Raw genomic sequence first — 18438 nt, forward strand, 5'->3', positions numbered from 1 at the left:
GGTCTCGTGCAGCCTGGGCAGTCAGTCCAGTGATGCGGGAGATGGTGGAGGCTGTCGTCTCGGCAACCGCGTGTCATCATTTACTCGCACTTCACTCAGAAAGAGGGCCACGAGGAGTTTTTCAAACAGGTGACAACACTGATCACGGTCGGGCTCAGAGGCGGGTTGAGAATGACTCTTGACAGGCGACAACGGGGTAATGTCGGGGGAATCATGCAGGCAAAAAATGAGGCGTCTGTGTGGAGGGTATTTGTAGTGCTATTTAAGAAGGGCTCTGTTGAAAGCGACAGGCACATTTTAATGCTACATGGGATGACTTCTGGCGGTGTGTTATTAACTATTGACTGCTATTAATAATTGAAAGGCTTTTTTTTGAGGCGTGCATACCAGATAGGCAGAGAGGATTTGCAGATTCAGAGTTGAATTGATGCCCAGAAAGGTCCATATTATTATCATCATTTTATAATTACATGAATTACTATTTAGGCTTTAGTCTTGGTTTCATCCAAACTGAATTAGTAGGAGGCCAGCTACATGTCCTTAAGGAGCAATTAGGGGTAAGGCATGGTGCTCAAAGGGGCCTGGGGTTTGATCATCGGGGACCCAGTCACAGCACTATCCGGGGCGTACACTACAGCACCAAACAATAGTTATCCAACGTGGTCACAGGATTAGAGGATTGGCTACAGAAGAAGACCAAAATGGAGGTGCTAGCGGGGGTTGTCATGGTACCGTGTTCTTTGAGGGTTCCCAGGGCTCCACCTTGCTGACGTCCTGCATGTCCTGCAGCTGGCGCAGCTGGGACAGGGTGTGGTGGCGCAGGGACTCGTGCAGCGGCGTGTCCCCATCCTTGTCCTGCACGTCCAGCTTGGCCTCCGCACGCACCAGCAGCTGATGACACACACACGAGAGAGAGAGAGAGAGAGAGAGAGAGAGAGAGAGAGAGAGAGAGAGAGAGAGAGAGAGAGAGAGAGAGAGAGAGAGAGAGAGAGAGAGAGAGAAAGAAAGAAAGAAAGAAAGAAAGAAAGGATGAGAGAAGAGAGAGGGAGAGGAGTGAGAATTAGAGAAAAAAGATGAGAGGAGAGAGAAAGAGAGGGAGAAAGAGAGAAATAGAGGGAGAGAGCGAGAGAGCAAGATAGAGGGCAAGAGATGGAGAGCTGGATGTTAACCAAGCGTGCATAAACACAACATACAACATTTAAATGACATTCAAACAACCTGCATGCTTTGTTGCTATGCAGATGTCTGGAAATGTTGCGTGGTAAGCGTTTAGCCGCACACGAGCCTTACGAGTGCCACCGTTCTATAGTGTCCTCTATAGTATCCCCCTCAATTAAATGAGTGCATTTTTCCCGAGGTCCACAAGATGGCAACGTGGCAATCTCATTGCAGCCGCATGTGCAGGGACTGGGAGTGGAGCGTCTCGCAGAGAGAACATTTCCCTTGTACAGTGTCAATCTGCACACGGGCCCACTCGGCTGCAGGGCCAGCAGTTTAAATTAAATGCGGTGCCGCCGTGATGTTCCACTGCCTTTGGTGCAGAGACCAGAATGAGAAGGAGCCATATAGGGAGATAGGATCTTCAATTAGTGCCATAAGTATGGAGGTGAGGGAGGCAGACGCAAAGGAGAGGAGAGCAGGGAGGAGAGAAGAAAGAAACAAGGTGAGAGTTGGAGAAAGAATGTGGAAGGGAGGAGGAGAGACGTGGAGAGGACAGGAGGGCTGATGAACAAAGAGAGAAGTGAGTGGGACTGACCCGGACTATCTGTGTGTGTTGTCGCTCTACTGCCAGGTGGAGGGCGGTCTGCTGGTTGACGTTCTGGATGTCCAGACTAGCGCTTCCCTGTGGTGGAGAACACAGAACCGTTAACACAGAACCGTTAACACAGAACCACACACACACACACACACACACACACACACACACACACACACACACACACACACACACACACACACACACACACACACACACACACACACACACACACACACACACACACACACACACAGCAAAATAACCGAATAAAGACAAGTCAAAATCATCTCCTTATGCCATTACGCGTAGAAATGCAATCTAACAGATTGCTTGGCTGAATTGCAATGTATTTAGGGACGAAGGGACGCAAAAAGCAAACAATTTGGGTAAAGGAAATCCCTAACAAGATTCACCAGTCTGGAGTAACAATACCTCCGCATTTCACCCAAGCCCGCCGACACGGCAATACCTCCGGGGCGGGTCGAATTGCATTTCTACAACATCGCGGCGAGTGATTGTCATTTCCAATTGCGAGGCGCCTCCGCCGCGGAGATGGAGGGGGGCCGATAAGCACTGTGATCACAGCCAGGGTGCGGAACATAACGAGCAGCGGGCGCCCGGCCGCCGGGGAGCCGGGCGCCTGACCGCACTGCACCTCGCAGCACTGCATGCGTGGGGGAGTGGGGCCGACACTGCGACGCAGGCTTCCTTGCGACAAGGTTGTCCCAGCCCCTCCTCACCACCACCACCACCACCACCACCACCACCAGAAGCACCACCACCACCACCACCCCCCCGTCCCTCCCCGGGTGGAGCACTCCCAGGAACAGTGGGAGACGTTGCAGCGGCTGCAGCAGCGAGATGGAGGCTGCTGCTGCTGCTGCTGCTGCTGCTGCTGCTGCTGCCGCCTCCACACCAGTACATCCTCATTAACCCAGTTCCCCTGCCCTCGCCTCCGTCCGCCATACGGTCCTTTACGTGGCGGTCTCCTCCCTGGGCGGCGCCGCCGCCGCAATCTCAAAAGGGAAAGGAGCGCGGGGCTGTGATTGCGACGCATTGGGCGGAGGCGGGGGAGGAGGATATGAACAACCGGGCGCTAGGGAATCCCCCAGGAGGCCGGTATGGATTCAATAAAAAAAACTGCAATTACAGCGACTTCATGATCCGACCTGAGCCTGAAGTGCTTCATAAGGTGGAAGACGCACTAAATGGCGCGTTGTCTGGGAGCGCCGTAAAACATGACAGCGCCGCGGCAGCTGAGGGGAAACAGCGTTGCGTACAAAACAATTAGTATGGGCTCGACGCATGTGCTGAGGCGCACGTGATTTGTGTGTGCGTTTATTTGTGCCTGTGCTTATATGCGTGCCTGTGTGCGTGCGTGCGTGCACGTTTATGTGTGCACGTTTATGTGTGCCTGTGTGCCTGTGTGTGTGTGTGTGTGTGTGTGTGTGTGTGTGTGTGTGTGTGTGTGTGTGTGTGTGTGTGTGTGTGTGTGTGTGTGTGTGTGTGTGTGTGCGCCTGTGCATGTGTGTGCCTGTGTGTGTGTGCGCGTGCGGTCACCTGGTGCACCAGCAGCTCCGCCACCTCGACGTGGTTGTTGAGGGCCGCCAGGTGCAGAGCCGTGTAGCCGTCGTCCTTTTTCTCGTCCACGATCCACGGCCGCGGCAGCTTGGAGAGCAGCACCCGCATGGCACTGTGGGCAGAGGGAGCAGGAGACAGGTTTGAGTGGAAAGAGTCGCCCAAGGTCAGGAGGCCAACGCCAGACTCCAAGGTTAAATGCATCAGCCAGATGTCCCGTGTGAACGCGTGATCCGCGTGATCCGCGTGAGCTAAAGCGCCGCTTTGTCAAGAAGTGGGGAAAAGACGAAACCGCGTCAATTGCAAACAACATACAGTGTAGTGTGTACTGCGGGGGGAATGGTACCTCTCTTTATTCGATTTCTCAAATGTATATACAGTATATATATATACACACGTTTAAATTGTGTTTCACAGCAGAGTGCAGGGAGCCCACTTTGGTTCTGGGGGACGAGAATACTAAATCAAGCCGGGGACGTGACGCGTGGCCCCTGCAGAGCATCATTTGCATCAGTCTATGAGCAGCACAAACGTGGAGCGCGTGATTTCAGAGCACTCGCTGCCGCCCTCCCATCGCACGTCTTTAAAAAAAAATAAAAAAATAGAAGAAGAAGAAAAAAAAAAGACAGTGGACTCTCTCCCATGGTGATGCGCAAAAGTGCCCATCATCATGATGTAAAAATGGTAATTACACATGACTTAGCTGCGTTAACTGGTATCTCCTCTTGGGGAATAGAGTGAGACGAGGGAAAAGGAGCCGCAAGAGCCGTCTTTTGTATAAACAGTGGCGTTTAAACAAAATGTACAAAAGAGGTTGATTTAAAGAGCCGTTGAGCCCGCCTTCCGTCTGAAGGTCGTTGGCAGACCACACGACAGAGGGAGAGAGAGCGACGGAGAGGGTGTAGGGGAACTGAGAAAGAAGGACAAGGGAAATGGGGAATCAAGAGTGGTGTCCTTAACACAAGTTGGGGGAACGTCATATGGGAGAGACCGGGTCCACGGGGGACAGTAAAATGTGGTTCAATGTGTTCCCCCAGGCGGGCAAAGGGAAGAACTAGATGGATCCTGGTAGGAATGCGGTATATGGCATTATTTGGTCCTTCTGCAACCCTCCCCTTCAACAAAAAAGAAAAAGCAACGAATAGCAATAAACTTGTGAAACTCCCCTTTGAGTCTGACCACATTGCATGACGTGCCAAGTTCGGCTGGTCATCTCTCTGGGCACAACCATCCATCTTTCCACTTCTCCTTCACATCCCTCCTCCTCCTTGTTCCCTCGTCATGGAGCACAAAGGCGGGCATGTGTAGTAGGCATGGGCACACCCTGTTATATATCTCGCAAAGTACCTACACCGCATGCACTAAAGAGAAAAAAAAAAAAAAAAGAAGGTTGAACGAAAAGGCATCAGCCACACCGGTGGAGAGCAGCAGCAGCAGCAGCAGCAGCAGGAGCAGCAGCAGCAGCAGCAGCAGCATATAGTAGTCAGGGGGCAAGGTACACAATGTACCGTATAAAGCACGGCGTTGGAGCCAGTTCTCACCGGTACTGAGGAGGTCTAACCTTGGGTAGCCCTGAATAATCATGCAGGGCATATCTTTGAGCTGCGACAAAAAAAAAAAAAGAAGCAGAGGAGGCCGCCGACTTCACCCTGTGACACGGCTGAACGGTTCGGCTCGCAGGGGGAGCGTTGGCACACACGACGAGCAGGGGAATGAGGTGGGGGGTTTATAGAAAAATATGTATATACACACACAGAAAAATGTTTAAATATATTTGGAAAAAAAGAGATGTGTATATATATATATATATATATATATATAGCAAATAGGGATGGGGAACCAGGTGGCACTGAAGTTGCAAGGGACGGCTGGCGCCCTGCAGAGTTCTGCTAAGCCTATGGCCGGTGTCTGCATTATTGTAGGCTAATGGACAATAGCACTATCAGCAAATGAAAGGCAGGCGCAGAGAGAAAGAGAGAGACAGAGAGAGAAAGAGAAAGAGAGAGAGAGAGAGAGAGAGAGAGAGCTAGACAGGCAGTCAGGCTGGCAGGGAGGCAGTCAGTCAGCAGCCTGCGCACGGACAGAAAGCCAGAACTGCCGTACTGCTGCAGTGATGAACAGCGCAGCACACTGATACCGGGCAACCTCGCTCTCCCATTCCTTCTCCCTCCCTCCCTCTCCCTCTCCCTCTCTCTTCCTCGCTCTCTGTCTCTCTCCCTCCCTGCCTCTCATTGCACCGAGGCTTACGCACACACACACCTGCATTGCTTGCAGCTATCTCCAACCACTTAAACGCGATAGCGGCCTCACCCTTTCCGCCTAATCGCTCATTCATGGTGTGTCCTCTCCTTTTCTGTGTGAAGCATTACGGCTGCTATAATGGAGATTTATCATTTCTTGGGGGACTTTCAAACAATTTGCGTTGCAGTGCTCCCGTTGGGCAGGTTGACACCTGATTGAGAAAATTATCGCAGATGACTTTGCCGTGTTAGATCATTGTCTGAATGCATTAGACGTCATTATATTGGTCGAATTGAACATACTTTCGACTCCACTTCCACCTCATCTACGCACTCCCAATGAGGTTGAATTGAAACACACTTCTTGGATGCGTTGCTCATTGCCTGGCGTCTACCGTTCCCGAAAGGAACAAGCGCTAAACTCTGACGTAAAGCCTTTGTTCTTTCCCTTTGCCTCTCCACTACTGCTGCTGCATTCCTCAACATTTTAGTTGTTCCTGATTGGCCGGGAAATATCTCCTTTATGTAGCGCAAACGGCCAAAGCATAAAAACTCCCCTATGCCAGCATGATCTATAGGAGCAGGAGTGGCGCCTTCTGGTGACCGAGCCTGGCATTGCGGAACTGGGCGGCTCCCTACTGAGGGAGGGGGAGAACCCCTTCCAGTGGACGCCTTGATTGACAGGCTCCCTGCCATGCTGGGCAAAATGGTCAGACATTAATATTAATGCCCCATGCTGCCACTGCTGCATTGCAGTTAAGCAATTTGCTGTGAAGAGCAACAGAAAAAAAAAAAAAAAAAAATCCTTGTTTTGTGACTAATATTATTTTCTTCCCGTTGTTTGTTTTGCTATGGAGGGTGGCGAGCTGTCCATAGTGAGGAGAGGAAAGGAAAAGATGGGGTGATGCTGGTGTCGAACGCTAACTCTCAGCTGTTGACCCTTTTACATGGTACCGATGTGTGATTTGCAATTTTTGGGAGTTTACATTAAGATTACTGGGAAATGAATTACTTATTAGTGAGTGAGTGGGCTTCCCCTTCCACCTTAAAGCTAAACCTATGGTCTGGATGGATAAGGGAAGGACACAAGAGTCAACGAAGGAGAAAAGCATAAAGAGGAAGAAAAGAAGGGGAACAAGAGAGGGAGAATAGGGGAAAGAGTGAGAAAAGTTGGATGCGGATGGCGTGAGAACGGGAGAGAGAGAGCGAGCGAGCGAGAGAGGAAACGAAAGGAAGAGAAAGAGCGGAGGTAAAGAGGGGGAATGATGGAACTGGGTCACCCTGCAAGTCTCTCAGGAGCGCTATAACGGGTCTGTTGTCTTAGGATGCAATTTGTCATTGACCGGGTGCTCAGTGGCGCATGTGGGCATGTATGTAACTATATACCTGTATGTGTGTGTGTGTGTGTATGTGTGTGTATGTGTGTGCGTGCATGTGCACATTTTCACTTGCCAGTGGATTGAGGCGTGGTCCAACAGAGTGTGCTGGAATGCATCAGTGCAGGTGAAATAAAGAATGTAATGTAATGCGTATGTGCAAGTCGACCATTGTGCTTGTCCTTGTGTATAGAGGTGGCTTCAAGTGTGTCTACATAGGAGATATGATGAACTCTACACAATGTGTGTGTGTGTGTGCGCGTGCGTGTATGTGTATAATGGATGACAGCGCCCTGCTGCTGCCCTCGGCTGGCTGACAGCCATCTGTGAGGTGGTCACTGGTAGCAGTTGCAGCAGGAAGTGAGGGTTCAGGGGGAGAGGACCATAACGTGGGCAGGACAGGGGCAAGCCAGGGACAACTCAACATCTAGTCTCGGATGCATGGCCCCCGCGCAAACATATGGCACCTCTGATGTACAGGGGATGCGGCATACGTCTCCGCCTTAATTAAGCAGCTTCGAGGATCGGAATTAAAAGTGCATGTATATATCACCCATCTGAAAGGCTTCACCTAACAACGCAGCCAGCTGTCTCTGAGAAACTCAAAGACAACCCTGTGTGTTGTAGAGGGAAAGGGTGAGCGTAGCTTGCACTTATTCCCAATGATCTGCTGGGTCAAGCGTACAGATGAGAATTACATCGGTGCTGCCCTGTGTTTATGCTAGTTGCCGCAAGCCACAAATTGAAACGGCTTTTCCACATAAGTCGACCTCAGAGGATACATGGCGGTGTCAGCTTATCGGGAACCAAAATCAATAGCTTCAGGCCCTTTGAAATAGTGACCCTATTCCCAGCAAATCATTCACAAACGCAACGCACCGATTACCAATCCCCAATACTGCTCCGGGGAGCCAAGTCCGCTCCATCATAAGTGAGAGTTTTGGACGGCAGAAAGCAGTTGGCCTATTCAGGTTTTTTTTCAGTTGCTCTGGATCTCCTCTCGACAGTGAGCCTAACCAATCTGAATGACAGTACAGACTTGCAAATACATACAACGTGAAGACAAATAAATGATGCACACCAAACAACCGCCAAGCGAAATGCTATATATAGACACAAATACAGCATTTATGAAATAGCCCATAGAAAGTGAATAACGAGGTGATATAAATGAAGAATGAATTGTATCTTCTCGAGACAATTCTCTGGCATCGATGACGGCGGACAAAAAAATGCGCCGGACGGAAAGGGCCGGTCAACAGCATACAAGACCCCCGCCATGTACAGTAAGGGGAAGACGTGCATCGCTGGGACTCAATGTAAAAAGAAAAGAAGAAAAAGATTTCATTACCCCGCTAGGAGAGTCATTTCCACACTCGGCGTGACCTTACTCTGTCTTTGTATACCTGATGCCCCTGAGTGAGCATGCGTTTTATTAAGGAATATTTGCATAAATTAAGGATGAGAGGTGGCTGGTGGGCGGGGGATGGGAGATGGGGGACAGGGGGCGGAGAAGGGGCTGACTTGTGCATTTCTACAACGTTCTGGGTTATCACCGTAGCGACGGAGGCTATGGCTGACGGCTCGAGAGCTTGTTAGGGGGGGGAAGAGGCGAGCACGCTTTCCTACATCTCTGGCCCCATTCAGAGAGCCATTGGCAGACGACGGTGAGAGCGCATTGCACCTTGGCGTTAATTAGCCTAATATCGCCCAGGCATTATGCCCTGTCCTGATTCACAGGGATTTATGAAGACGGAGGCGCACAGACATTGCAAGGGGCCTGATGGCACACCTTAATGTCCCATTGGTTCTAGATGACCCAATTATTTTCCCACACGCTCGTCTTCCTGTACACTTTATTCCCCTCCATGCCATTGGGGAGGTATAAGAAGAAAAAAAAAAAAACCCTCTTTTCTGCACCGGCTGTAATATTCGTAATACACGACCATTAACCGGGGCTTAGAAGAGTGCGAAGGAATGAAAACAAGCGAACATCGATCATATTACAACGAAAGGCCATCTACACCTCATGAATGCTTTATATTAGAGTTGGTTAATTGCATCATTATGTACAGTTTAACAGACTGTGTAACAGCCATGTAATCACTGCTATATGAACTTTCATGTATGCCCCTGCACAGTCAGTAAGGGGGTCCTAATTATTGTTTAATACCCAAATGGACATTTTAGGCTAGTTTAAACAAGTCTTAAGTCAATGAGACAATAAAATGTAGTCACCTACATTAAAATTAAGAACACTCAGTTAACAACGGAGGTTTACAAGCTCGAAAAAATCATTTGTGTATAAAATATTAAGAGTTATAAATGGTGTCCTTTGGCTATGGAAGTGTTAAAAGTGTGAAATGTTAAAAGGCCCATCTCGGGTCTCATAGAGCCCAATGCTGAACAGGTGTAACAACACCTGATATAACCCGCCTCTTGTTCCTCCCACTACCTCTACTCCGCTGCAGCAGCGACTGCAGCAGGTCAGGTTGCTGGTGAGGAGCCCAGCGTTTCCTGTCGACACGGCGTTTCCCTGAGACCACTCTGTATGGAACATCAGGCTGCATTTCCCTGTTTCTTTTTTTTTTTTTTTCTCGAAGGCTCAGAGGTTTCCAGGCAGAGATAAATACAAACCGGCACCCTTTAGATCAATGGCTGCACGGCAACGGGCACGGGCAGACTGCCTGAGAGGTTCTCATCATCCCGGGGTTTCGCCATAAATCTACCGCTGTAAATCTCCCTCAGCCTCTCTCTGATCCACTTCACACCACTAGCCTCTTAGGCTTGTAAGGAGGACTACCTGCTACGCATAGGCACAGGCCAGCGGTGGAGGCCTAAAGTGCCTCTTAAATCAATACCGCGGGGGGGTGGTGGGGGGGGGGTCCGGCCATATAGGTCTGCAGAAAATAAAAAATTAATTGGCGGACAAAGAAGAAAGAAGAAGAAGAAAAAAAAAAAACAGGGTTGCTGAAACAACGCCGATGGTCATGGGGTTCTCTGCCACCGCCGGGCACACACACACAACTCGAGGAGCACGCCGCTGAGACTCCCAGCGCCCATGTTGGTAATTAACATCCAGCGTTTGCAGAGGGAAATAATGGAGAGCAAGGGGCCCCGGTATCAGCCACTGTCTCCCCCAGTAAGCGCTGAGACAACAAGCCATATGCCCCGGAGCCACACGCAAATTGTCTCGCAGCTAATTTGCGCGAGGAATGGGGCTTGCATGAATCTACATTACACGGGTAATGTGAGGGTTCGTGCCGCACCGTAATGCCTTCCTCGCCGTTTCATGGCGGTGCAGATGGCACAAGAAGGGCTTTTCTTGTTCTCCGTGGATGCAACCGTGTCTAATGTCACCAGCAGGAGTCTTGTACTGTGGCTTTTCCATTTATTAAACTTGTTCCCGTGCACGCACACACACAGACACACACACACACACACACACACACTAACGTGCAAACAAACAAACAAACAACTTAAAAAAGCTTATCCTCTCTGACCTGTCACGCCACATTCGCATCGTGGCCATCAGATTTACAGTGGCTGGACGGGTTACCAAGGTAACCTGACCTGCATTATTCATTAGCTAGGCCTGGTTCAGATGTGAACACGGGCTTGCACGTGGCCCTTGGAGGTTTGCTAAAGACATTGTGATGTACTGAAGACATAAAATGGAAGCTCATGCGCATTCTTGCACACACACACACACACACAGGGACCGTGAACACGCACAGGGACGGACACACACACACACACACACACACACACACACACACACACACACACACACACACACACACACACACACACACACACACACACACACACACACACACACACCCCAAACAGAGGGCAAACAATGTTATTTGGAGCCAATTCAACATTCCCCAACATTGCGTTGCATCCATTCAAATGACAACGTTTTTGCATCAGTGCTCACTGCAGCAACAGAGCAGTGTTGACGTCACGGTGAGAACACAAACTTACTGAGGAGCATGAAGCCGTTGGCATTTTAGTACCATCAAGTGAACAAATAAATTCGATCACTTGTTCCAATCCATCAAGCCAAGAGATAAACTATATTTGTTTTTTAAAATGGAGGGGGGGGGAAATATTAAAGATGCCCGACAGCTGGGCGGTGGAAGTATATAACCTTGCTCTGTCATATTTACTACCTGCATAGCTTAGGCACTTAAAGGCAGCTGCCACAAATAAACCTAGCTCTTTCTAGGTTTGGCATGCACCGCCCGGAACATCACTGCTCATTCAGCTGCTCCAAAATACTCTTTTATCTGGACTCTATAGTCACTTTAGCAGGGCTTTCTTTATGTGCTCGGGTCCTTCATGAAGTCCTTCCTGACATCCCTTACATCTATCTAGTTTACATTGTCCCCTTTATCTGTCAGCCCGCGCCTGCTTTACCCCTTTTTCTCCTGCTATGCTGCTCTCACCCCCCCCCATCCCTCCCTCCCATCATGTAAACAGATGCTTGGATGCTTGGTGTTTCTCCATGCCTCGGATGGGAAAAGAGCATTACAGCACGGCGGAGCTTATCTATTGGCCCACAGCCACCGTTGGCCCAGCCCCCAGAGGGTGTGCGCGCATTCTGATTGGCCGCGGTAGAATTGGGGGATTGTATTAGCTTGTCCTCTGGCTGATCTGTTGGACCGGTCCCAGCGCTCGGTGAGGTGGACGCTAACATGGCCGCGGAGCCATGGGAGTGTTTCAGCGGGCCGCTTCTGAATGCGATGGCTCGCTGCCCTGGCCTGCTCCACTGCCTGGCTGCCACCTTCAATTAGTCACCTGGATAGGAAAGTCCAATTGCATTAAAGGGTAATGAAATTAACTATTGAGATAAATCTCTCTGGCCTCTCCTTCACTACGTCTGTGTCTAGGTTGTCGTATTTTCTTTTTCTTTCTTTTTTTTCTTTTTACAGAATAATGTATTCTGTGATTGCGGAACAGTTGGAGTGAATGAAGACGTCTCACAGAGCTCAATAATGGCGGCTCATTTGGATTCCAGAGTTGACTCGGACACATCTCGGAGATCATTTATCTTTTAATGAATTACAACCAAGCACTTATTCCCCTGCTCTCCATTGACAATGCTAATCATCTGCACCATCCAGTCATAAAGAATTAGCCTATATTACCCAATAGAAGAAAACAAAAAGGATGCCGTCTGACACAGCAGATTAACACACACAGACTAATGGCCCGTTGCCTATTGTCTGGCAAGAGACATTTACCTTTGGTCCTCAACGCAGCCATAAACACGACACAAAACGTCTCTCTAGGTGTCATCCGTTTAAAGTGACGGGTGCAGCCACGCTAAACGCTTCACTCCTCCCCTATAGGGACGGCATGCTCAACCAGCACCACCACCCTGCATAGGTCAGACGCAGGACGCAGGCAACACGCAGCATCGGAATGCGGTTTACTCCGACTGCCAATTACGCATACGAGCATAACTACATCATTGGTCGATTTGCGGAGACTGACTCGGAGCCCGCGCGCACACGCACACGCACACACACACACACACACTTGAAGATAGGTGTTTATAAAGTGTTTATGAGTCACTCAAGCAGCGGTATGTGGTGCCGGTGGGGTACCGTAAAAGATCAGAGACATGGGAGGGAAGCTTCCGCCGGCAGTACTGCTGGAGTTTAACAATGGGAGCGGGGGATCAGAGGCTCTGACTGCCTGCCGTCGGCTTACCTACCTATCCAGCACTCAGGTAGAGCTGGCCCATTCATAAATCACTTTTATTTCAACTCCCCGCTCAATGGCTTCCACTCGCCCACCGCCGCAACCGCAAGCCTCCCCCTCCCCGCCCCCAACGGTGCCCAGTGTAAGGGAAGGAGGAGAGAAAGGATTGGAGCCAGACGGTGATTGAGGGTGGGGCACGGTACAAAGACTGAGGCTTGGGGTGATAAAGCAAGCAGGAGGGAGAGCCGGAGATTAGTCAGAAGAAAAAAACAAAAAAAAAACGACTCATTAGAAGTGGATGTAATCCTTCTGTGATGTTGACTTTTAGACAGACACACACAGAGGAGGAATTAAGGCCATGCCTGAAGGAGTCAACCAGGGCTCGCGTTTCAGCGGTGGGGCTGCAGCAGAGGGGAGAGCAAGGGGTGCTCTTGCCGGCCAATCGCACCAGAACTTCCCATAGTGGACCTTCCCCCCCTCCGCCCACCTCCTTCAGATGGACCTCCTCGCGTCAGAGAGCTGACAGAAACCTCGGCCATATAGTTGATGATCAGGAAGCCCCGCTACGGAGCCTGGGAAACGCTGAGTTCGTCTCTGCCGTCAAATAGGGTGTTCTACCCAACAGAACTCAGTATGATGGGGGAGCCAAGATCCACTTTTAACAGTCTTGAGCAAGACTGCGCGGAAGAGAACGGGCCGGCCCCACCCCTTTATTCAATGAAACAAAACAAACCATCCATTAGTGCGCCCCCTTTCTCATTGATCGATTAACTGCTCGGCTAAACATTCAGCCCAATACGATTCATCATGAAGGAAGGATGTATGCTGGATTTAGGGGCAGATGGGACGTCTGGCTGTAATTGAGATTAAACTGGTGGGCTGGTGGGTAGGAAAATGCAAGGAGGATGCACAGAGGAATGGATGTACGACACCGAGCAGGGGTGCAGTCAGCGCTGAGTGCTGCAGTGGACTGCTGAAAGTTGAACTCTGCCCACTGACGTACTATTTCAAAACGTAGAGTAGACGGACGGCCATTAGGAATACACTTTTACTAGCGTCCATAAAGGGAGTGTGTGCTCACGTGTGCATGGCTCTGGCATGGGAGTGCCACTGTCAGGGATTCACGGCAAACTGGAAAGTTATGGTCAGATTCGTTTAAAGGGGTCTACAAAATAGTGAAGACTGCCGGGAGAATCCCCAACCCCCGTCCCCACCCCCTCTCCCCGCCCCAATAACAGTTGGCCGTCCACAGCTGCCGTATAGGCTTTTGCAGTTCTGCACTTTCATTGGCCATGTAAGGTCAGGTTTTGAGCAGACACATTAGCCTGGAATCCATTCCACCTGGCAAATGGTCAATTCTTGTAATAGCAGTAAAGATAATGTAAACGAATAGCTATAAATTGCGCGCGACAATGCATTAATTGAATTGCGTACTTAAATTCATGCAGAATTCTCCCCCCATAAAAGGAGGCCTAGGAGATAATTGTGAGTGGGGAAGAAAGTATGCTAGTGAGCTTGTTTGAGGGAACATCAAATGAATCACCACATCCGCAGTGAAGGGGGAAGAATTCAATCAGGACGCAGCGCTATCCTGTCTGATGACACCACACACTGCTCCCCGTATACCCGCTGCATCTGTGGTGTGTCGGGAGCCATCGCAAACGCTCTCCATTTCCCTGGCAAAAGACAATTGCTGTGGCTTGGGTTTCCATAGGATTACTTGCGAGAACACAGAACGGTAAATGGTGTGCAAAAATCCATTAGCATATACGTCCTGGGGCATCGTGTGTTGCGAACAGGGGAGGGGTGATGGGCAGAGGACTGGTGAGCTGTCATTGAGACAGAAGAGGTGAGAGAGGAGGAAAAAAAAAAGTGAACGTGGAGAGAGAAAAAAAAAAAAAAGGGAAAAGAGAGGGCACAGAGGACGTTTATGGTATACAGTATAGATGTGCCCTGCGATGAGAGCGACTAATTAAACAGATTCTTCCGTGGCCGTGCCTCGGGATAGCTTGAAAAAGAAACGTGAAAATTAATGAGCTCGAAAAAGACGAAGTGGCCAGAGAACTTATCAGCACCTCGGAGGTGAGCACCGCCGCTACGAGACCGGAATGCACCCGTCTCCTGAAGGTGAGAGAATTAAAAGGACGGACAGTGCAGGCACGTCCGCCGCTCCAACGCATGCGGTAGAGATGCCCCACGTGCGCAGAATGCGCCTCCTCCCCGTTTCTTAAATACGCAGAGCGGTTCTAAGTATAGAGAGTCGCAGCAGCAGCAGTAGCAGCAGCGGCGGCAGCAGCGGCAGCAGCAGCCGCGCAGGCGGGCAGGCTCTACCATAAGCAGTGTGCTCCGGCTCCATTTCAGACTAGGGGATGGTCGTGAGAGACCCGGCACACAAAAGGAGGGGCTCGGACGAAGGTGGGGGTCAAGAGGACATCGAGGGAGGTGGTGTGCAGCTTGGTGGGGGGGGGGGGGGGGAGGGGTGTTGCTGTTGGCAGAGTCGTTGGGTTGTAGTGGAGAAGGTGTTGGAGGATGTAAAACAGCGAGTGCTGGGTGGGGGGTGGGGGGGGGTAGGGGGCGTGGCATCCCGAGTATACAAGCGGAACCATGGGAGAACACTTTATTTGGAGCGTCTAAAAATAGTGTGGCAAACGGCAGCGGGACCTAGCTGGCCCTGCTCTCCCCTGCCAGGCCGTTGGCACTGATAGGTAGGGGGCCACAGGAGAAGCCTCCTGGAGCCTGTGGAAGCAGCAGCTGCTGGGGGGAGGAGGGGGGAGGAGATGGGGAGGGGAGGGAGTGGGGGTATGGAAGAGAGCACTAGAGCGGGTGGTGGGGAGGGAGGAGAGCAGAGGAAACTATTTTTTGCACTGCTTGACTAAATATGGTCAATGGAGGTAGTGAGAAGACACAGGAGCAGCCCGGCAACAGGGGCTGTCGCGTGCTTCAAATGCTTGGCCGCAAAGCGCTAACCATTTAGCTTAGCTTACCGTGCCGCAGGAAGGGAATCCACTCGCCTCTTGTTCCCCTTTTATTCTGGCTGCCGCCATCCGCACTCCCTAACATCTACAACATGCACCATCAGCCCTCTGCGTTTTAAAAGGTGACCGTGTGCTATCCAGGAAGCCTCAAGGGGAGCATAGTTAATATGAAGATATGAGAAATGTTAGAAATCTGTTTTATTTTTAACTGCATGCATTTTCCCCAATGGCGACTCAATGCCTGCGGCTTAATTAATGGCTATTAAAATAAGCTTAGGCTATCAGCAACAAGAAAAGCTAGTTGGCTTCACCCTCTTACACATTCAGAAAACCTCCTCGCAACCGTGTGTGAAGTTCCAACTGAATAATAAAAAAGTGTGTTTTAGGAGCGGAGGCACTGGCGTTGTGTCGTCGGAATAAGAACAAGGCAGGACGGAGGGACGTTTGCCTTCTGCACTTTCTGCCTCCCCCACAGACCAGGGCATCCTCCCAAGCTCTCTCCCTCTCGCTCTTCCTCAGAATGCACATGATGGAGAGGAGAGTGCTGCAGAGTCCCCCCCCCACCACCACCACCACCCTCCTTTTTCTCCTTCCCCATCTCCTTCTCTCACTTCCTCTCCCTCTCCCTCTCTCTCTCCATGCGTGCTCAACGACTTCCCCGCTTCTTAGGTATGGGCTTGCTTGTTTGTGTGGGAATGCATGTGTGCCTGTGCACACATTCTCTCCTCCTCCTCCTCCTCCTCCTCTTCTGCCCGACTCTGGCACGTGTAGCCCCCTCCGCCCCGCCCCCCCCCCCCCCAACTGGAGAAGCTGATTCAGCGAGTCAGGCGTGCACCCTGCACACACGATGGCTGCAGCAGCTGGATCCCTCTCTAGGTCATTATGGCTCTCTCTCTCTCTCTCTCTCCACCACGGGAAAGAGGAGCAGGAGAGGAGGAGAAGAGAGGAGGGGAAAGGAGATGAAGAACAGAGCGAGAGAGAGAGGGAGGGAGAGAGAGGGGAGGAGCAGCCCAGAGAAGAAACTGATCTGACAGGTAATATATGCTCCCTCTTTTCGCTTTCGGACGAGAGTGTCACCCGACGGGGCCATGCCGTCTGCTGTCCTGTCCTCTCACTCTCACTCTCTCTCTCCCCCTCTCTCTTTGTCTCTCCCCCTCTCTCTCTATCTCTATATCTATATGGCTCTCTCGCTCTCTCCGGACTCGATCAGTTGTTAACCGCATGGCTTGACTTGGAGTCGCGTAGTCGGAAGGGGGGAGAGGAATTCACAGCTCTGCAGCAGAGGCGGCAGCACCGGGACACAACTTAACCAGCACCAACACCTCTGGGCTTAATACTCTGCTTACATTTCCTCGTTTTCCCGAAGAGAGGAAGAAGAGGCTTTTTTCTTTTCTTTTTTTTTGTATGGTGGGAGGGGGCGGGGGAAGAGACAGGTGCAAGGAGAGTGAGAAGTGAGGTTGGGGAGTAGCCATGGTCCACATGGATTTCAGCCTATTCTCTCCCGCTTTCTTTTCTTTCTCTCCTGTTTCGCCAATGCTGTAGTTTTTTTTACTTTTGCTCATCTCCCTTATATTGCTTGCTGCCTAACACTCTTCACTCTTTACTCTCTCTCCCTCCTCTCCTCCTACTACTACTTGCCCTTTCTTCTCTCTCCCTCTCTGCTGTTCCCGGCACTTGCCGGACATGCTGCAGCAGTGGAGCTCCCTGCCTCATTAGCCTTCATGGTTGCAGCCCCACCGCTATCTAATGACGGACTCGTTAACGCAAACCCACACTGGTGTGGAGAGACATTCCCGTGGGCATAATGCGCCCTCTGCGACAGACGCCTCCCAAGACTTTTTTTTTTGTGTGCTCTTCCAACCAAGGGATACAATATGGATTGGGATGCCTGCATGCTAATCCAAACTGAAACTTCCACTCAACGAAACCGAAACCACCCTTTCCTACTGTGTTTTTAGTTTTTTTTTCTGTGGCAAACTACAGATGTTGTGGGCAGATGGGCAGAGCTAGTGGAGGGAGGGTGGAGGGAGTATTTGATGGATGGGTGGGAAGTTGAACAGGAGTGTCTTTAGGTGGAATGACGAAGCACCGTGGGGGGGGGGGTAATGGACGGCAGGACAGGTCAGGGTGAAGCGGATTGGGCAGCACACAGCTGTGATGTGTATTAACACAGATGTGACAGAGAGGAGGAGGGGGGGGGGGGGGGGAAGAAGGGATGTCGGCAGGAACGGATTGCTGTGCGGATGTGTGTCACTGGCTGAACCCACATCACTTAGGGTGGTAACCTAGTTTTTATCTGTCTCTCTCTCTCTCTGGTCCAGTTTGATTTAAGCCCGTGGAAACACGCAGGGCACGCGGCACGGCAACGCAATCATCCAGACTGCAGCGGATAAGAGCGACGCCAGGCTTAGTGGCGTGCTTACGTTACCGCGACCTCTGGTCCAACTGGCGGGAGAGGGCGTCACCCCCCCACCCCCGTCCCAACCGACCCCACCCTCCACTTTTCTCTCCTATTCGCTCACACTCTCGGGTGGCTGTGACATTTCCTAAACAGGACGTCACACCTTGACGACGGGCCGCGCGACCAGCCGCCATCTTGGTGCGATTTCCTCGTCGGAACACCGTCAAGGCGTACTGCGCTAAAATATTTCGCTCGCCCCGATCTCCCTTTTTTCGATATCGTCCGCATTTCACTTCCAATTCTCTCCCCCCCATCCCCCCCCGCGCCGCCGTCTAAAGCTGAAAATAGTCCACCCGTCCATTTTGTCTTTCCACCCGCAGCCTGGGTGTTCAGG

The 18438-nt window shown here is 50.9% G+C and overlaps 1 protein-coding gene across 2 annotated transcripts in view; it reads right to left on the reverse strand.

Annotated features, from left to right (window-relative positions):
* Positions 1-18438, reverse strand: part of mib1 (MIB E3 ubiquitin protein ligase 1) — a 53095-nt gene that overhangs the window by 6411 nt on the left and 28246 nt on the right. For both annotated transcript variants that reach the window (XM_084480627.1, XM_084480626.1), the window contains exons 13-15: positions 3320-3452; positions 1757-1843; positions 733-891 (exon numbers count right to left, since the gene is read on the reverse strand). In XM_084480627.1, coding sequence (XP_084336753.1) covers positions 733-891; positions 1757-1843; positions 3320-3452 — 379 coding nt within the window. The remainder of the gene's footprint in view (positions 1-732; positions 892-1756; positions 1844-3319; positions 3453-18438) is intronic.

Source organism: Micromesistius poutassou, assembly GCF_964030765.1.
Source record: "Micromesistius poutassou genome assembly, chromosome: 16".
Classification (NCBI taxonomy): domain Eukaryota; kingdom Metazoa; phylum Chordata; class Actinopteri; order Gadiformes; family Gadidae; genus Micromesistius; species Micromesistius poutassou.